The following is a 21,545-nucleotide window of genomic DNA, read 5'->3' as shown; positions in this document are numbered from 1 at the left end:
ACTGCCTGAATCTCTTGATACCTTGGGCTTTGAGAGCAAGCAGCTGGAAAATTACAGCTATTGAATCCACTGGAAAATCCAAGAACCCAAACTTCTGCATCAGGATTAGTTCCGACTTTGGTCAATTGGTAAGAAATTCCAGCCCCTGTAGAAGGAAGATCATTGAGTCTACATGAGGTCAAAGAGGCTCGACAACCTGAGACTCGATAATCCAATGCATGCCCTGCTCCCTGAGCGCAGTCCCCACTGACTGCATCCATTTTGGGAAGCACTGTAGGACACAATATGAGCCATAGGGCAGACTCATCAATTCGCAAGCCAGTTTGTTCCAGCACAATCGAAGGAAACGCCTTTGGTGGCAAATCATGGAACCATCTGGTGGATGTCCTTCAGGTCCAAACGGGCGAACCAATAACCCCTATTCAAATGATCCCTCATCTTTAAGTGGTGGTAAACTAATCCACCATTAAAATCATACATATTGATTACTGGTCTAATTTTCCCTTTCATGAAGAAACTCTTGTGGTGGCGAGGGGTTGGTGCTATGGCCCTCTTGCAGGCCACGACTGCCACTTCCTCATCCTTTTGTTTTCTTTTTGTGACCGTGAAGCGACCTGGGGCAGGAGTTCTCACCTCAACAGGAATGCCATACAAATCTAGGTGAAAACCTTGGACCGCCTGCTATACCCATGAATTGTTTGAGATAATCATCCAGTTTTGGGGGAATCCCAATGAGGGGATTTTGGGGGGCACTCCCACCACGTACAATGGAAAAAGTATTAAATACGTTGCTCTCCTGCAATAATGGCCTGCTATCTGTTGTTCCTCCAGGCTCTCATGCGGCCTAAATTGGAGAAGTTGTCTTTTGGATGGGAATTCCAGCAGTTGGTTGTACCTCTTTCTGGGAACCTCTTGTAACCTCTTTGGAAGCAGCTGGGCAAGCAGCTCCTGCCCCGCCGGGCCCTGCCAAAAACATGTGAGGGTAGAATCCTCAGGATCAAGGACTATGCTTTTTCATGCAGTATTCATCCTAACAAAACCAGCTCTGTTGCTTGGAGGAATGGTCCCCAAAATTCAGAACATCAATCTCAGGACCCACCTTTGAAAAGGGCCAACTTTGTCATTCTCCAGTCAATTTTAACCAATTTTCCCTCCATCGTTCAGTGGCTATAGCTCCATTTGCACTTGCTAAAGGTTAATCTGGCCAACCACCCTTTGCACCCAGCATGCTAAGACCCTTTAATATACCTGCTTTCTACTGCCACATATAAATCCATATGCAAAGAAGACCTTTAGGATGACTGCAAGGGTGGGGGTTGCATCCTTTCCAGCTCACACATTTCCAACCACTTCCGGGGTTCGCCTCATCCTTATCTAAAGTCAGCCTCTCTCAATTGGAGCATGAAGCAACTGTTTACACTTCCTCTGGGGCTAAGGATAATATACTGGGCACTGTCCCCTTCAGTTTGAAGGGTCCTTTAGGCCTATTCAAGGTGGCCTTGATCTCGGGGGTCGGGGGGTTGGCCTCCCATGATTCAGAAGAACTGGAGATTGGAGGAAGCTAGACGAGGCAGATCTCTTCCTAGTTGAAGGTCTTCTCCCTTGAGAGGCCCGAGCAGGACCTCCTTGCTGCAATTTCTGTGCACCTAAGCCCTAACTTGAGCCAGTCCATTTCACACCAGGAGTAAATAGTGGAATGTGTTGCCAATACACCTCTCAAGCATCCAGTCTCCCTCAGACTGTCTTCAGTTCCACAGAGTTGCACAGAACCCTCATAATACGGATGGCCCAAGCACTATCTGGTTAGCTATGTTGTTGTTAATCACAGTATCTTCCTTCATATGAGTTATACTCCACCTCTAGCTCACCCTCCTCTTTGACCAAGCCACTTTGCAGAGCTAGGTATGGCTCTCAACTGGTGGAACAAAGGTGCACTAGTCTAAATAGTGTTACTGAATGTAGGCTTTGGGTGGAAGATGAGAAGGGTGCACTGCACGCTGCTGGAAGCTTCAAGTGTGGAGCTCAGTAACCAACTGTTGCATTTCTCCAGGGTATTAGTGCATGCCTGCAAGTGGTCCAGGTGTGTCACACATGCGCAACTTTAATGCCCTTGGCTGCGCAGCCAAAGTGTCTCTACTTTCTGACTGCGTTGCACAGAGGGCCTTTGCTTAACATGCATATTGCACCAATTACGGGGCAAACTGCAACAAACAACCTAGGCACAAGACAAATGAGGGAACTTGGGTGACTATTACAGCAATAGCACAGAATTAGACTTTGAAGTTATTAATGGCAGGATTATTTGAAGAAACCCCTTAGCTGGTAATGACAGGAATTATGTCCATGAAGGACTTCTTAGGACTTTATTGGTCAAAAGACTCATATAAAGTATTTTCGATTGGAAAAAGTGTTTCTACTGCTAAAAGAAAAGTAAACAAACAATTATGAAACATATTTAACCTTGAGTCTTGCCATAGAATCATAAACTCATTAGAAATCAGTAAATCATAACATGGAGAGTTTTGATAACATTAGCAAATGTTTTTCTCACACAGAAACCACAAACAATAGGCCCTAAAAAGCACAGCAGTGAGACACAAACGCCCAGGTAAAACATGTTTGTAATTGGGGAAATGTGAGGTGAAGTCTGAGAATGAAAAGAGTCTATCCATAGCCTCATCAATGTATGCCACTTAAGAAGGCAAATGGAAGAATACAAGTTAAGACTAATTTTCACTACACTCATGCCACTTGCTCCTTCAGCCTTATAGCTCTACGCACATGTGATACATGTTTAGAGGGATAAGATCTCTTCACAGTAACTGACGTTTTCTGAAAGTGTTTTTTACAGGCACATGTAAGATAATTGTTATGATATGTAATAGTCTGCGGGCAAAAGTTACACCTCGTGAACCATTATATTGTTTCTTTTTCAAGTTCCTTACCTTCTGTGTGCCTTACTTTAATAGGATCTGAGGTGATTTCATTCATCATAAAAGAAGAGGAAGAGGCTAATTGCTTGGACCACCAGGATGTTGTGAACCAAGAACGTATCAGTAGTCCCACGGGTAAATAACCTATTCATACCTTATCTCTGTGTGATTGAGCAGATTTCCAGTTGGATGGAGTATCCTTGACAGTGTGTTAGACTTTTCATGGATGTGTCTCATACATTTTCAGTGAGGAAAACCACATTTCTACTTTTCACTTTGACGTATGGTTGGCTCATGGGTTCCTCCTCACGTACTACGATAAACACACATTTTTCTTGCAGACGGCATGCTTCATCACTAACCACGATTTGCCTTTAACCTCCATCACAAATTGCTTAAAGAATTTCCATTTGTGCTAAGTAAGCCATTTTGTGGTGATGGCAGCAGGTGTTAAGGCTAGTTGATACAATTACAATGACTCCAGAGGCCACATCACAGAAGCTTTGCGCAAAGTTGCACGGTATTAGCACCAGGGTAAAGTTTGCTCTAGTGCCAAAAACATTGGAGCTATATTAGAACACTTTTGCACCATGACAAGTGCAGGTTTGCATGGTAGTAACTCTAGGGCAAAGTTTGGCAGAAATCTTCTTTCAATGCATTTTTGCACTAGGGCAAATGTTGCCCTAGTGCTAATACAGAATTGTATTAGCACTAGGGCAAACTTTGCACTGGTACAAAAATGCAGTGAAAGTATGTTATTTTCCAGTAGGGGATTTTTTTGCCCTAGTGCTAATACCATGCAAAATGACACTGGCTGTGGTGCAAATATTTTCTAATATGGCCTAACAGTGTTTTGCACTAGGGCCTCCACGAACACAGTACATTTGACTTACTGAGTGCTGTTGAATTAGGAAAGAGCAAGGTAAAGCTCCAGCAAGGCCAACCATTCCCTTGCCTGTGCAGTATGCAGACCCAAGATGGCGGACAGGACTGCTAGGGCAGCCAGGAAGACATTTGCAAGCTCATACTGACCAATCCAGCGCTGGAAATAATAATCACCCACAACTGTAAGTCGTTACAAAGGGGCAGTCCCTGGTGAATTCCTAGACCCTTATAAAATAGGCCAACAGAAATACAGTGCCGTGGGAGTCAGGAGGGAGTAGAGGTGTGGCGCAGGAGCAGTTTGGAGTCAGGAGAAGCTGAAGAGGAGCAGAGGAGGCTGGTGTAAGAGAGGCTGGAGATTGGAGGAGGTGAAGATAGAGGGAAGGGGTTGGAGAAAGAATATTGGGGAGGAGGTGGTGACTCAAGAGGGGTTGTGAAGCAAAAGGAGTGGAGTGGAGAGGAGACTAGAAAACAGAGGGTGAAGACATAAGGAGTGGATTGAGGTAGACTGAAGACCTAACAGCTAAGGAAGACGATGGAGTTAGTCAGGAGATGGAGAAGGTTGAGAAAGCGCGAAAGAGGCACCAAAATAAATGCACATCAAAGGGAAAGATGGAGAAAATAAAGCAACATCAATGTGAAGGAAGGAGAAAATGCGCCAAAATCAAGGGATGTACATGAAGCAGAGGAGGGAATACTAGGTCTGTCACACAGCTCATCCAAGTGGAGGAGGAGATGAGGAACATGCATGTGGTGAGGCAAGTTCGTGGCACGGGGAAGACTGTGAGGTGCACATTGACAGGATGCTTTCCCCAGGACTAGATTGCTCTGAGGCTTTGATAAAGAAAAGGAGGAGAAGGATTGGGAACAAGTGTCGGGTCCCCTAGTCCAAGAGCATATGGGCATTGCTCTGCCCAATTGACCAACCTGCGCAAGTGGCCTAACCTAGGTGGTGGCTTGGTAGCTCCCATCCTACTCCGCATGCTGACAATATACAGAGTCCATCTGCTTTAGGTCCTCGTAGTGGACCTCTCTTGAACTCAAGGCATTGAGAGGAGAAACAAAAGGATGGTGCAGGTAATTGAGGAAAGACGTGCTGGGAATCTTAAAATTCAGACTCTGAGAGACCTGAGAAATTATTAAAGTTTGCAGGCCTGACCCCGGACTGAAAGACAGATTGACTCAAGAGACTTTTGCTATGTTGACACCCCAAAGACAAGCCACCCTTCTATAAACCCACATTTTGTGTGTGTGTGTGTGTGTCTCTCATTGTTCGCCAGTTGACTTTGTGACAAGTTCAGTGGTGGCATCAGCCAGTGTGAGGGCCTTTAGGTACTTGGCTATCAGGGAAGGTTGCCATTTTTTGCTCAAATTTCCAGTGTTACGCTGATGACACAACTAATTTTCAGACTGCCCTTGGCCACCTCCTCTCCCTCTCTCATCTCTGATTGCCTAACTGCCATTCAAGATTGGTGTGCCACCAATGATCTTTGTCTGAATGCTAGCAAGATGGAGATCCTCCTCATCAGCACACCTTCACCATCCTTTCCCCTCACTCTCTGGCCCTCCTCCTACCCCCACCTGTGAGGCTAAGAACCTCAGGGTCCTCTTTGACTCCACACTTTCCTTCTCTGCCCACATCTCTGATGCTCCAAAAAAAAAAATTCCTACTGCACCTCCTCAGAGGTACTCTGCCTTTCCTCTCCTTCCCTCAGAAGCTCATGGTCTCCCAAGCACTGGTTCTCTCTAGGTTGGACTATTGTAACAGCCTCTTTCTAAATCTACCTGCCTCTACTCTCTGCCCTCTGCAACTAATCCAGAACAGGACTGCGAGACTTGTCCTTGGCCTCAAGCCATGGGATTGTAGCTCTCCAGCTCTGAAATCTCTCCATTGGCTCCCAGTGGATGCAAGGATTAAATTCAAAACCCTATGCATTGTCCACAAGGCTCTCTGGGGCCTGGTTCCAAAATATCTTCAGGTATCCCTCTGCAAATACCTCCCCTCTCGAGCTCTTCGCTCCTCTACCTCTAACTTCCTCAGGGTCAGTCGTTTCTCAAAGAAACGAGCTGGGGTAGATCTGTCTTCAGCTGGGGCCTCCCTCTGGAACAGCCTCCCTGCCACTCTAAACCTTGAGGAGAACCATCTCCGGTTCCAGAAGCACCTCATGACCTTCCTCTTTTCTTCTTCCTTCGCTCCCCTTCTCCCCTCCTGATCTGTTCTCTCTTGGCACTGTGCACCTGGCCACTCACTGTCCTTTGGACCCAGGTACCTGCTCACCCTGCCACCCTCCCGCACTGCCTCCGGGCCACCCCTTGCACTGGGGTCTGTATCTGTACCCATAAGACCCCCCTTTTTTCTTCCTGTGCTTATCAGACCTACCCTGTCTGCTGCCTTAAACCCAGCACTTGCCAATTGCTGGCTGCACTACCACTGTTTGTTGCCGTTATTATTTATTTATTTATTATCTGTTTCTCCTTTGCTCCTCACTCTCCACTTCTCCCCGCTTCATGCACTTTTCCCCTCCCCCTTTCCCATGCACTTGCGCATTCTCATTGTCACTGGGCCTAGTAAAATCGTTATTTCGTTCTCCCCTGTTCCCCTCCCTTGCCTTGTCGTACTCTGAAACACTTATGTACCAGCGCAATAGAAATAAAATATCAATATGTGTCTAATTGGTTGGGTCAGAGATCACTAGCTCAAAATCCAAGTGATTTTCTAACTACCATGATCTCAGTCTACATCAGATTCCTTTTCAAGTCCCTGGCCTGTATCCAAATATGAATAGATGCAAGGCAATCTGTGGAGATGTTGCCGTCTTTCGGGTTTATCTATTGCAATTTAAAAAACAGCTGGTTATCATCAGTGTAATTGTACACAGAGACAGTGATGCTCTGAATTAATTCATGAAGGAGATTAATATATACAGTGAAAGGCAGGGGCGACAACACCAGTTTGTGTGGGACTCAGCATTTGGAAGGCCAAGTGCTTGAATGCAAATGGGGGAGCATTGTCTGCTTTTAAAGTTAGAAAAGACCAAAACCATTCCCTCTGCAAACCACCTCTCTTAGCCTGGCTAACAGACGTTCATGAGAGACTGCACCAAATGCTATAGACGTATTGTTAGGGGGACCCCCAGGCAGGCAGAGCCGTGCTAGGAGTCCGCGGACACCCAGCTCACGGAAGGCCCGAACTCCTTCCCTTGTCCCAAGGAATGTGAGGTCCACACAAGTAGCAAAGTCTCACTGCAGTTTTATTACATTCAACAACACGCAGGGGTCATATGCGTGGAGGGAAGTCCAGGCACATCTCGGCACACCCTGGCTCACAGGCCAGTTTTCATACCTTGTGACATCCCAATCTGCGTCACTTACTATGCTCTTTCCCAAAACCTATTGCCACTCAGGATAGGCCACTGAGTGGTAGTTCTCGTATAGGAACCTATGAAGAAATTATGTTAGTGGACGCGGCTGTGTCAGGTGGTGTGCTTGGATCATCCGAAAGTCGCTACTCTGAAAATGTTAGTGAGCAAGCCCTGTGGTTAGTTAGTAGCCCCCACTATGTGCCCCTAGACCCAAGGGTTCTGATTGGTCAGGCTGCGGGCCCCCCATGCCTGGGACAAACTCTGTTCCCAGCCCGCGAGATGCCTGGTTGCAATACATGTATACTATGTATCAGCAAGGTGTAACTATGTGTCAGCACTTATGGTGTGTAGAAGACTAATGCCATGTGAATGTTCCATTCCCATCATACAAGAGTAGCTGGAGAGGAGCGATTTTGTTGCAAACCGCTGTCTGGTCGTGGGATGGCTGTTCCTTCCCAGCCTCCGAGTCCTGACCTAGTATCAGCTCGGCCTGGTCACGTGTTTGGAGACCACACTTGAGAGCTCAATTGCTTCAATTTAATTTGTATTTGCAGGGAATATATCATGTGCTGCAGCTGGTGTCACCTTGATTCAGTGTGTGGAATGTCACTTGCAACATTGTGGCCTTGGCAGCGCCTTCGCTCCTGCCGTGGTAAACCTGCTTGTACAGCATCTTGCGAGGCTTGAGATTTCTCTGAGGCGATCATGGCCTTTTAGATTTCCTAAGCCATAGTCTGGCTTCTACTACGTGCCTTCCATAGTGTCCATAGGTTAGTGTGTCAATGGCTGCCAGGTCCCGTGAGTGCTCCTGTCATACCATAGGGTTAGTTGCATGTAAGCATCAGCAAGCATGTACACAAGCTCTTCTTGCTTCTTGCGTACCTGCGTTGCTGCGATAAGCCTAAGTGGCAAAATAATAAACACGCAGACAGTATGTATGTCACTGTGCGCTAACTCATAAAGATGTATTCCTGTGTTCTTCTTGTAGATTGGGTGTGCGAGTGTCCCGGAAGTGCTGATTGCACGTGTGCTTCGTGTCTAATGCAGCTTTATCGTTGTGATGTCTCTAACGACTTGAGGCATGGTGCTTTAGTTGTTTCTGTCTATGCATCCGTTTCCAGCTCTGGCTTGTGTATCTTGTGTATCTTCATCCACTCTGGGTAAGGGTCGTTTTACTGCAGGGTTGTAGGGCCTGCTGATAGGTTACCTTTCATGGTAGGTATCCATAGTGCGCTCCAGTGGTATCCAATTGATGTGAGCTCATATGATCGGTGCCCATATTGTTGTTGGTGCTTCTTCCGATTAGGGGGGTCTTTCGGGACGGAAGGCATAGCCAGTTTATCCTCTTCAAGATATAGGTGCATCAATTAACTTTTCAGCCTTTTTATAAAATGTTATTTATTAAGAGATTCACATCTCAAGCCATCCAGCATTACATTAATACATAAGAAATAAGAAGCATAAACCGAGAGGGAGTGAATTATCACTATAGAGGCCACAGGCGAGTTACCATATACTGTTTGAGGCTGGCTTTGCTCATTTGCAGCCCGGTAGTGCAACAGTAACTGCTCTTCATAGCATGCAATCTAACCAGTTACTTGTAGTGTGGGCCTTGCCTCTACCAGCTCCGACTCGGAGCGTTGAGCCAACAGGTATGACACAAAGGGACACCAAATGTTCTTCGGTCTATTCCGCTGTCTGCATAGAAAAGCATATTCTTTCAGTGTCGCTAGCCAGACAGGTCGTCAAGTCAAGATTATATTCCTGGGGGGGTTGGGCTAGTCCATAGAAGTAGGATATATTTCTGTGTGCTATCGTGCTTGTTGTTAACAATTTCCAGCAGTGCTTTGGTGCAGCTGGGCCCCAGCCAAACATGCAACACAGCAATTCACAAGGCACTTTTCGGCCAAGCATACTTGAGACCACCTCCACCACCGCCTGCCAGAATCCCTGCAGTTTAGGGCACAACCACATCATATGAATAAAGTCAGCGGATTCAGCATTACATCTCGGGCATCTATCTATCTGTCTTAGTGTGATGAAATAAGTGAAGCCGAGCTGGAGCCTGATACGCCCTATGTTAGGTCTTAAATTGAATCAACTGTAACCTTGTGTTAAATGCGCCACTGTACTGGCGTTCGCAGAGCATCGCCCACTGTTTGTCTGTAAAGGCAACCCCTGACATCCTCCTCCCAGCATGGCCTGCACTTCAGGACCCCCAAGGTGAATTCCTCTGGATTAATCCATACAGCATGGAGACCACACGCGGTGCAGATGGAGTCCCCAGCAAGTATTGCAACAGCGGAAGAGTGGGAGGCATATTGGGAAACAACAGGGACCGTTCCCTAAAGGTGGCCTGAATTCTGAAGTACTGCAGCCTACGGCAGAACCCATCGCCCATCTTGGCAGTCAATTATTCCTGTGTGAGAAAATACCCCATCAGGATATAAATCGGTCATGCATTCTATCCCCTCACCCCTCCACTCCTGAACCAAACCTTCATCACGTCGGTGGAAGGCACTCAATATTCCATAGCTGAAGATCAGGATCAAAAGGGAGGTCAACACGCAATTGCCTCAAAATCCTATTCCATGCATGCAATGTACACGCCTACGGGTCAAATTTACATTTATCCGACAATCTCTACGACACTAGGACCCCTTGTAGTGTGTGTGAGGGCGCGCTGAGTATTTTTCTATGCAGACATTAGGGTAGTAGAGGGCACCTGGCATCCAAATCGACGCAAAGCACATCTGTGCCGCAAAAATTACAACTCCATGTCTGGTGCGCTGATGCCACCACAATCCCAGGGGAGAACCAAGTGTCCCAGCTGATCCGAGGGGCCAGTGGATGCCAAGCCAGCTTAACCAACAGGGCCTTCAGGGCCTTCAGTGAAGAAGCTCACCCCCGGCCACACAGGGACATTTTGGAAAATATAGATCAGCTTGGGGACCACTTCCGTTTGGCAACCGCAATCTGGCCGAATAGTGAAAGTGGGAGTCTACACCATCCCTCTACGCTCGTCCTTAGGGTATGGAGGTACCTTAAATGATTATCCTCTAACAGAGATCGAGCATTCCAATTTACCCTCACCCCCAAGTACAACACTGAAGACTGTTCCCATCTATAACCACCAATATCAAGTGGCTTAACAGTGGAATCATTGAGCAGGAACAGGATCGATTTCAACCAGTTTATTCTAATCCCCGAGAACCGATCAAACTGTGCTACCTCCTATGACAACGGCTGCAAGTTAACTGCTGGGACCTTAAAGTACAGAATTGCGACATCTGCATACAAGGACACTAATTCTCTAGCACCACCCATCGCCAGTACCCTCTTGAGGTGAAACCTCGGGCCAACAGCGGCTCAATCGCGATTGCAAAAAGCAGTGATGACAGCGGACTTCCCTGTCTGGTTTCATAGTCCAGGTCAAAAGAACTGGACCGCTTGCCGCCAACGCCTATCCGAGCATTCGCCCCTGTGTATAGCAGGCACACCACCTTCAAGTAGTATTCCGGGATGCCCACCTGCTGCAATACCTTCAAATAAGTAACTCCATTCAACAAAGTGAAATGCTTTCTCCATGTCGAGCAGTGCTGCCACTGCCTGCACCTTAGTGTCAATCTGAGCTAGTATAGCAGAGTCTATGCAGATTTAACGGGGTTGACCTCCCAGGGATGAAACCAGACTGGTCTGTGTGGACGAGGGTCGAAACAAACTGGAGCAGCCGGTCTGCCAGCACTTTGGCGAAGATTTTGGTGTCTAGGTTTATCAAATAAATTTGACGGTACGAAGTGCAGTCCAAGGGATCTTTCTCAGGCTCTAGGATCAAAGTCACGACCGCCTCCTGCATAGTGCCTCCTCACACACAAGATAAAAAGTATTTAGCCACCTCCGGAACCAATTCTTTATAAAATTCTGCCGTTATACTGTCCGTGCCTGGCACTTTGTCGGCCGGCAAAGCTCTTTTTGCTGTTAAGATGTCATTTTGCATAAGCGATGTAGCTAACGCCTCAACCGCCTCCCGCTCCAGCGTGGGGAGCGATGCTTCCCTCACAAACCTCTGTAGGTCTTCCACAGCCAATGTTCCCCTAGACGCATATAAGTGTTCGTAGTATGCACAAAAAGCATCCAATATGGCATCAGATTCTACCATTACTCGGCTGTCGGTGGCAGTGGCAATTTCAATTTCACAGTGGTGTAATTTCTGTGGCGCACCCCTTCCTGGCGAATCATTGCCAGGCCTGCCCTCCTCTCCCTACCGACAGGGCCATCGCCAGACACGCCAGATATTTAACCTCACGATCAGCCAGCGTATTAAAGTGGTCTAATGCATCACGCAGCCGGGCCCTGGAGTCTGTATTCCCCTCCTCCCCAGGTTTACTCTCATGGCCCTTAATTTCCAATTCTACTTCAATCAGTTGTCTTCTTATTGTCTTCAGAACTCTGATCTCCAAGGACATACACCCCCCTCACAGGACCACCTTAAATGCTTCCCACGTGGAACCCATCATGGATACCGAACCCAAGTTTTCTTGAAAATACAATTTGACAAGGCTACGCACTTCACTCCTGAACACTCAGACAAGGCTGTGGCCTTAAACCTCCATAAATGCCTAGGGACCCATTCACAGCCTGCATCTAGGGACCCAAGAACAGGTGAGTGGTGTGAAAGCATTCTCGGGAGAAGGGCGCAATCGATTGATCGACAGGCGTACTAGGGGCAGGCTTGCCAAAAAAGTCCAACCGCGAGGAAGTATTATGGACCGGCGAGTAGAACGAATACTCTCTACTTTCGGTATGGAGCCCCGCCATACATCCATCAACTCCAATTCGGACATGCACCTCCGCACCATGTCTACTGCCAGAGAGCGCTGGCGAGCACCGCCAGCAGTTTCCGTGGTACGAAATCAAAGCGACTTGTGTATCAGTATCATGACACCGGCAAAGTATGTAGAATAGGAAGTGAAATATTTGCAGGCCCCCAGGATCTGGCAACCCCCTCACCAGGTGGGTCTCCTGCAATAGAACCACTTTAGCCCCGTGCCTTTCACAATACTGGATCACCTTTCAAACTTTACATGCATTGTTTAGCCCTCGCACGTTCCAGCTCACTATTTTACAACTGGCCATTAATTGTACCAAACAGTCTAGCGCGGGCCCTGTACTCCCTAGTATCAACATTAGACCCCCATACCTTGCCACAATACAAGCTTACCCACAAGAGACGTGAATCATTTTTTAAAATCCAACCACCCCCTAACCCCAACAGTCCACCCAATGCACCCACCCACACTGCCCACCCCCAACAAGCAGTGGAATATTCCCTCCCCAACCCACACAAATAATCCGACATGGGCAACAACCCAGGGGTGCCAGACTCTGCTACCCAAGGGTCCCACCCATTTCATCTACCTCTAGGGGGAGGTCCTTATATCAACAAAATAGCCAGCCGTTGGACCAATTCGTTACATGGGCTATCAAATCTGAAACCCACCAAAGATGTCCACCCATTTTAAAGTTAGGCGGCCTGGTACACAGCAGTCTTGGTTCACCAGGGCCATCCACCTCCAGCATTCGCAATGCGCCTTTCCAAAAGCGTTACCGCTAACCTACATAGCTTTGGCTAAGGGTATCCCCACAATCCTTCAGCAACGCTTCTAGAATGTCCTGCACCTCCCTGGGGTAAGTAAAAAAAAAAATGGACTTGCCTCCATGAAGCACCCGCAATCTGGATGGGTATAGCATAGCATACTGCAATCCATGCTCGCGGAGGGCGCGCTTCGCCGACAGGAAGGAGAGGTGAGCCTTCTGGACCAATGTAGTGAAGTCCGGATAAAATGACACTCGGGTGTTCTCATATTTTAAGTCTCCAAGCTCATGGGCTCGGCGAAGGATCATGTCACGGTCCCTGTAGATTAACAAGCGGGCTATTATCAGGCGAGGGCTCTGGCCCGGCCTAGGGACCAGTTGTGACACCTGGTGCGCTCTCTCAACCAGAAATTGTGATGACAAAGGGGGGTGCCTTCATTACCTCCCGGATGGACTTTTCCATGAAAACCTCCATGTTCTGCTGTGGGACTGATTCCAGAGTACCCACAACCCGGATATTATTCCTGAGAGATCTCGTCTCCAGATATTCGTTTTTCTCCTTAATTGCTGGAACTTCCCTCTGCAATGTGTGAATCACCAGTGTCTCTTCCCCGCTAGTGTCCTCCAGGACCCTTAGACTGTGTTCAGCCTCGGATATCCGGCCACTCTCCTTCTCGATACGCTCCTGCATGCGATCAACCATGTATGCCATTCTGTCAAGCTTGGTGTTGATGGACGCAAAACCGGATCTCATTTTGGACAGCAGCAAGTTGAGTTCCGAGGATGGGGCGCCTTCAGCAGGCTTCCTCCCAGTCAGCGTGACCTAGCCTGTCCAAGGTGACCCGGGGAGAAAGCATCTTCTCTCCCCTGCTGCTCAGGCCCTCCTACTGGGAGTAAGGCAAGCAGGATTGCCGCTTATGGCCCTTTGCCTTGAAGTACCGTAGCTGGGGAGGGACTATGGGGGGGCTTCTATAGCACCACAATTGTACTTTCTGGGTTCCCCCGGTGCGAGCTCCAGTCCAGCGCTGCACACTTTGCAGAAATCAAAGTATGCAGTTCATTGCCTCTTATCAGGGACCTCACTAGCAGTGGAGGCAGAAGAAACGCTCACCCCGAATTCCATGGGCGCACGCCGCTCTGGAGTTGTAAACAGCGGGAGCCGTGACCTCTCCTGTCACCAGCAGTGTTCTCCGGCGTGTAAATAGTCCAAGATGACAGGTGCAGCCTGCAGGCGGCCGGCGAGGATGCTAAGCAGCAGGTAGCACAGGCTAACCAGCGGGGGGGTAAGGCGCCCGGCCACCAATATCCCAGAGAGCCCCCCGCAGCTCTCAGCATATGGCACTGTCTGCTCATCGATTGGGGATCCCCTTCCGCTCACTTTGCACCAGCGTCTTCAAAGGACCAGGGAGGAGAGCGACTCAGACAAGAGCCTTTATTTTTTTTCGTTCTTTTTTTGCAGAGGGTTTAACTTGAGCTGTTACTTGCTGGCTTTGCCCCCTTCCTTGTGGCTATCGATCTTCCTGGCCAGCAGCACGGCCTGGATGTTGGGCAGGGCAGTGGTGACTTTGCCCAGCAACTTGTTAAGCTCCTCGTTGTTACGGATGGCGAGCTGCAGGTGTCTGGGGATGATGTGGCTCCTCTTGTTGTCCTGGGCGGCATTGCCGGCCAGAGATCAAGCTCGCCGCCGGAGGCTCAGCAGAGCGGTCTCTGGGCTGTCTGCCCTCGCGCCTCCTTTGCTGTCCCCAAGCAGGCAGCTGCGGCGCCAAGGCACAATTTGCGCCAATAGTCTAGTTTCTAATGGCTCCCCAGGCGAGCACTGGCCCCACGGGCACAGGTGTAGCCCCTCACAGCGCCGGACCGCTCTGCCACTCTCCCCTGGCAGCCACCAGCATCTCACATCGTCCGGGCGGCGTGCAGTCTCAGGAGTGCACTCCGGCTACCTCAACAGTCACAAATTGCCCAGCTGGTGGACGTCACTTTTCAGGTTGTGCCCTACTGGTGAAAATCTTGGCACATGCGGTGGGTGCAGTGCTGGCCTCCCCCTCTCACAGGTGCCTTGTAGAGCTCAAAAGGAAGTGGCCATCTTGGTTGAGAGCTCGCGAGCGCCCCACCCTTGCTCCCTGCATTCTCCAGTCATCTATAATGGGTTCCATGTAATAATGTCCCCTCAAAAATAATGCCATGCAGATGAATCGCCGAAAAATTGCTGTTTTTTGCGGGAACATTATTAGATGGAACATGTGGGGGACACCTCTGCAACCCCAAACACTTTTTTTTCTTCAAGGTGAGCGGGGGACAACCCCACAACCTCCGCCCCTCCCTGTCCCTATATAAATGGTCACCTATATAATGTTGCAACCTACCTTTTCCCGGCGACATTATGTACGGCAACCGTATATATAGGGATATTATTACCTGATACCCTATAATGGGCCTAACTACAGATTTGGTCCCATGCAGCGGCCTAAACCCAGCTTTTAATGGGTATAAGGTATTTTATGAATTTCCCTCTCCTGTATGTATTCAGGGGATATGGAAAATCTTCCCCTGACTCACTTAAGGGTAGTAATGTCTGAGCAGTCAAGGTCAACACTTGCGAGCCAGACGCCTCTTTCGCACATAATCCTAAATGTGCACAATTACTCAATATTGTGCAGTGCTGTGTATGATTACTGTGTGACACACCTGCTTCATTTCTAGTAATGCCCTAATGTCGTTTGTGGTCATGGGTTGATCTTTACTGGTAATAATGCTCAAGTCTAAAGCTCTGTTTCTTTAATGTGGCTGTCATGATACCTACCCCCGGGGAACCAGACCAGGACCAGCAATCCCAGAAGCAGGCATCAAGTTACTTTGAGCAAGCTCAAAAACCGCTGCTAGGGGCTGTTTGGGTGCGGTCCTGGCGCCAGGCTCATATGGAGAGTCAGTCCTGGCGCCATAGGCGCCAGGCTCATAGAGTAGAACTTACCTGATGCAGACCTTGCTGCAGAGCTCCAAGCCAAATGAGACTTGGAAGGGACTATTTTACCTAGGGACTATTTTTTACTCGGGTGGGGCTGTGGAGGAATACTTACCTGGGACTACTTTGGAGGCTATTTAAACCACGCCCGAAGAGCAGCACACTCTTCGCGTTATTCTGCATCCAGCAGCGTAACGCTCACCGTGTCTGCAAGCCTGCATCCAGTCTTCTGCCACGCCCGCCTCGAGTCTGCAGCTCCTAGAAAAAGGGAGGAACAGAAGGAGAAGAGGTTAGAATAAGAGCAAAACCTTCGATCCTTACCTGAATTCTGGATCCACCGCACCTTCGAGCTGGAAGAAAGAAGCATTTTACGCATGCCGCCTCGCCTGCTGCAGCGCCGTGCTGAACTCACCGGCCTTCGCAGCATCCTCACGCTCCACCGCATCCTTCTGCACGTTCCCGCCGCACTCTGGCACCTAAGGGGAACACAAGAACAGCAAAGGTGAGCCAAGGGAATAAACAGAGGCAATAGTAAATACCCCCATAGACTTACCTGATTACCGCCAGGGGTACTATTCCTCTTCACGGGTCGGCGCAGTCTCCATTGCATCCTCGCCGTACCCCGGCCCCTAAGGGGAACAAAAGGACAACAAGGTGAGACGAAGGGACAAACAAGGGGAACTCTTCTCACCACAATAGACTTACCTAATTTTACCGCCGGAGGCATTATTCCCCGAACTTCATATTTTCTCTCCACACCTGAATAAGGGAGCAAGGCACAGGTTACATTCTGGCCTTATTTTATTGAACTGTGTAGTATAAGCCAAATCCTTACCTGAGCTTCGTCAGCTACCACGAGGAACTCTTTGCTGGGTTCAAGCTGCAAACTGCAAGGAATCAGACAAGAGCGAAAGTCAGACATGTGAACTCTTACGAACTACATACTTTTCGGAGTCAATATTGTTCTGGAACTCACCAATTCCTTCGAGCCAGTGAAGCAACTGGTTATCAAAGCGCCCCTGCGCTCAATGCAGGATGGAGAGCTCATCTTTTCAAACCATCAGAAGAATATTCCTACGGGCCAATCAAACGAAGCTAGGTGGGCCAGTTCAGTCCGTCATCTCGGCCCTACGCGCCACATTGGTGGAGACCGCAGCTGTCCAGTTCAGATCGACGCCTCTGTGGGAGCCAGGTGAGCGTAACAGAACGCGAAGCCTACCCACAAATTCCCAACCGGGCGTTATGGATACCTCAGAGACTGACCAATTGTCCCAATTACTTGGGGAACTGAGGGCTGAAGTGCATTCCGCCTGTCAAGAAACCAATGTTCTTAGGAGAGAACTGATTTTGTCAAAGGATCGAACTGATGATCTTGCTAGGCAACTATTGCAAAGCCAGGCTGGACAAGCACCCCTACCTGGTTCTGGGGGAAATCCACCTCCTGTGTTATCGGGTAACCCTGTGCAAATACACCTACCAGGAAATATTCCATTAGCCCCACCCGAACGCTTTGCCGGAGATCCCAAAAGGTTCGCTGTGTTTATGAACCAATGCCACTTGCACTTTTTATGCAGACCTGCAGCCTTCCCAAACGATCAAGCCCAAGGTAGCCTTTGTATTGTCATATCTCAGCGGCAGTGCAGCTGATCGGTCAATTCCACTAGTTACTCAGGATGACCCAATTCTTCAGGATTTTCAGGGCTTTCAAACTAGCATGGAAAGACTATTTGCCCGGCACTCCCAAGGACAGGCCCTGGATAACGAACTTTTGTCCCTACTACAGGGTAACCAGGACCTTCTATCCTACATCGCGACCTTTAATAGGTTAATAGTGGAAACTGGATGGCCTGAGGTAAAACGAATCACGTTATTTCATCGAGGGCTTCGAGGAGAACTCAAGGATGTCTTGGCTGAAGTCGTGAACCCACCTCAAGACTGCGCTGAATATATAGACTTAGTGGTCCAGTTAGATCAGACTTCAGAACAGAAAGGCTGATCGAGCCAAGTTTGAGAACCGGGTGTTGGTCAAAACCCACGCTTACCCCAAAGGAGCAGATGCTTCAGAACCCATGCAAATCGGAGGGTGTTAAAGGACCCTTAACCCAGAAGGAAAGAGAAAGGAGACGGCAAATGCAATTGTGTCTATATTGTGGAACTTCTGGACATTTTCTACGGGATTGCCCTGTAAAACCACCCAAGAAGGTGGTAGGAGCTGCTGATAAAAGCCATATGGAGTCAGACTCATAGAGGTCCGCTTGCCGAGCTTGAAGAAGGATACTCGGACCTCGCATTTCATCATACCAATGGTCCTCGTAGATCCAGGGCAGCCATCGCGTATGCACGCAGTAAGGGCATACATTGATAGCGTGGCCATAGGAAACTATGTGGACTATGAATTGGCTTCCAGGATGAATCTACCTCTCTGCCGAAAAACCACCTCAGATTTCATCACCACAGTCGATGGAACTGAAATTGCCTCTGGGCCTGTAACTCATTCCACCGCAGAGATGACACTATTGGGTCAGGATGGGCATCGAGAGACTATTGTGTTTGATCTAATCAAAGCCCCACAGTTCCAAATAATACTGGGGATACCTTGGTTGGAAATACATAATCCTTGTATTGATTGGCGAGAGAAGAGAATAACCTGCCCGGATTGTGCACAAACATGTTACCCAAAGAAAAATCAGAACGCAGGCCTGGCCACAGGAACCACAGCAGTCATGCAACTACCTCCAGAATACCAAGAATTCCAGGATGTCTTCCAGGCAAACACCTTATCTCCTCACAGATCGTACGATTGTCAAATCGATCTCATACCCGGTGCACAACCCCCTTGTAGCAGGATCTATGCCCTTACGAAACCTGAGAACCTTCACCTATGACAATACTTAGACCAGTACCTTGCCAATGGCTTTATTTGCTCATCCAAGTCCCCTGCATCTTCAGCTTTGTTCTTCGTGCCCAAAAAAGAAGGTGACCTCAGAACGTGCATAGACTACCGCGCATTGAACCAGATAACTTTTAAGAACCGATACCCATTGCCTCTGATCCCTGAACTACTAGTCCAAGTGAAGGACGCTTGTATATACACTAAATTAGATCTCCGGGGGGCATACCATCTGGTAGGTGTAAAAGAGGGCGACAAATGGAAGACTGCTTTCCGCACTAAGTATGGGTTATTTGAATACCAGGTGATGCCTTTCGGGTTGTGCAATGCACCAGCAGCCTTCCAATACTTCATGAACGATGTCCTTTGTGAACTCATTGACGTTTGTGTTGTCGTGTATATCGATGATATGCTAGTATACTCCTTTTCAGAATCTGACCATGTGAAGCACGTCCGAGCAGTCCTTAAGAAATTACGCCAGCACAAACTATATGCAAAACTAGAAAAATGCGTTTTTCATGCCACAGAAGTTGAATTCCTTGGGTTTATCCTGACCCCAAATGGAGTCCGAATGGACTCCCGAAAGGTGGACGCAATCCTTAAGTGGCCATCACCAAGTTCAGTTAAAGGAGTACAAAGCATGCTCGGCTTTGCCAATTTCTACCCCAGATTCATCCCAGATTTTTCACATGTCGTAATCCCATCACAGCACTCTTGCGAAAAAATAAACGCTTTATGTGGACTGAAGAAGCTGAAAATGCCTTCCAAGAGCTGAAAGTGAAATTCACGTCTGCACCTGTGTTAAAGCACCCGCGCCCTAAACTTCTATACATAGTGGAAACTGATGCATCCAGTCTAGCCATGGGAGCTGTCCTGTCTCAAAAGGACCCTGAAACTGGCGAGCTTCACCCAGTAGCATTTTGGTCCAGAAAGTTCTCGGCACCCGAGTTAAACTATGCGGTTACTGACAAGGAGTTATTGGCCTTTAAATTAGCCTTCAAGGCTTGGCGGCACTATCTTCTCGGTGCCAGGCATACCATTACTGTGATCACCGATCACCGAAACTTACAGTATTTAAAAACAGCCAAGTCCCAATCGTCACGTCCACTCCGATGGGCATTGTTCTTTGCCGAGTTCGATTTCGTGATAACCTATCGACCAGGTTGTAAGAATGGTAAAGCAGACGCCTTATCCCGAATAGGGATGGGAGAGGTAGAAGTGAACCCAGAACCAGTACCTATAATTTCCGAACAAAGGATTCTTGGCATGACTACTCTACAGACACTAGAGGACATTCAGGTAAAGATCCAGCAACTCTTTGATCCTACAGCCCTGCAGGACTGGGTAAAGAAAGGCCCGGACTACTCTGTCACCAATGATCTGCCTTATTACCAAGGGCGGCTATTTCTGCCACACAAGGAACTACAAGAGCTAGTCATTTCCCGTTATCATGATACCCTAATGGAGGGGCACCCAGGTATTGCAAAAACTGAAGCTAAAATTAAAAGACAATTCTGGTGGCCCACCTGGCGAAAGGATATTAAATCATTTGTGATGTCTTGTGGCATTTGCGCCCAAAACAAAAGTCAAAAGAAAAAAACAGCTGGACTCTTACAACCTTTAGACATTCCGCATACACCATGGCACACCTTATTGTTAGACTTTATTACCGATCTACCTCCTTGTAATGGGTTTAACACCATTCTAGTTATTGTGGATCTTTTTTCCAAGATGGCCCACTTTATTCCTTTAAAAGGACTACCTTCAACCTCAATCCTGGCCAAAGAATTCCTCAAACATTGTTCGTTTAAATGGATTTCCGTCCGTGTTGGTCTCTGACCGGGACAGTCAATTCATTTCACATTTTTGGAAGAAATGTCAATTGACGCAAATTGACGTGAGATTATCGACCAGTCACCACCCCCAGACCGATGGTCAAACGGAGAGGACCAACCAGACTCTTGAACAATTCCTGCGTTGTATGTTACATCAGACTGAGAGTAATTGGAAGGACATTCTTTGGATTGCCAAATATGCATACAATAATTCAGTACATTCTGGAACTGGACAAAGCCCCTTTTATACCCTATATGGGCACCACCCTCGAACCTCAGACCTTGACTCACCCCAACACTTAGAAATGCCCGCAGTGGACCATCTACACGCTACGATTACACAAGCCTTTAAGGAGGCAACTGCACATTTAAAACAGGCGAAGGAGAAATATAAGAAAGAGACTGATCGGCATAGAAGTGATACTCCACAGTACCAGATAGGGGACCGAGTATGGTTGGCCACAAAACACATACCTCTCAAGGGAACGCGGACCTTTAACCCTAGATATTTGGGACCTTACTCTATTAAGGCCATTATCAACCCGGTGGCCGTCAAGTTGGACTTACCTGCTAATATGCGAATTCACCCCGTATTTCATGTGTCACTTTGGAAGCCAGTGCAACCAGGGACAAGACTAACCAAGCCACCAGACCCCATCCTTATAGACGGGGAACCCGAATTTGAAGTTAAGAACATCCTGGACTCCAAGATGATGAAGTCAAAACTTTTTTATTTAATCGGATGGAAGGGTTACGGACCACAGGAAAGGTCTTGGGAACCTAGTGACCACGTGCATGCACCTCGATTGATGAAAAGATTCCACCGAAATTTCCCAGACAAACCAAAACCACGGGGAAGAACGACTTTAGGAGGGGTCTTGGGGGGGGGGGGGGGGGGGGGGGGAGTGCTGTCATGATACCTACCCCCAGGGAACCAGACCAGGTCCAGCAACCCCGGAAGCAGGCATCAAGTTACTTTGAGCAAGCCCAAAAACCCCTGCTAGGGGCTGTTTGGGTGCGGTCCTGGCACCTATGGCGCCAGGCTCATATGGAGAGTCAGTCCTGGCGCCATAGGTGCCAGGCTCATAG

At 48.3% G+C, this 21,545-nt stretch overlaps 1 protein-coding gene across 3 annotated transcripts in view; it reads left to right on the top strand.

Annotated features, from left to right (window-relative positions):
• The window catches only part of LOC138510505 (zinc finger protein 776-like), a 427,294-nt gene that overhangs the window by 297,107 nt on the left and 108,642 nt on the right, over positions 1-21,545 (top strand). For 2 of the 3 annotated variants that reach the window (XM_069626206.1, XM_069626205.1), the window contains exon 7: positions 2,970-3,068. The exons of the other annotated variant lie outside the window; for it this stretch is intronic. In XM_069626206.1, the coding sequence (XP_069482307.1) occupies positions 2,970-3,068 (99 nt within the window). The remainder of the gene's footprint in view (positions 1-2,969; positions 3,069-21,545) is intronic. 3 annotated transcript variants of the gene reach the window in all.

This window comes from Ambystoma mexicanum, chromosome 6p, assembly GCF_040938575.1.
Source record: "Ambystoma mexicanum isolate Mex_15411 chromosome 6p, UKY_AmexF1_1, whole genome shotgun sequence".
NCBI classification, from domain to species: Eukaryota; Metazoa; Chordata; class Amphibia; order Caudata; family Ambystomatidae; genus Ambystoma; species Ambystoma mexicanum.
The sequence above is the reverse complement of the archived record's forward strand: the minus strand, read 5'-3'. Positions and strand labels throughout refer to the sequence as shown.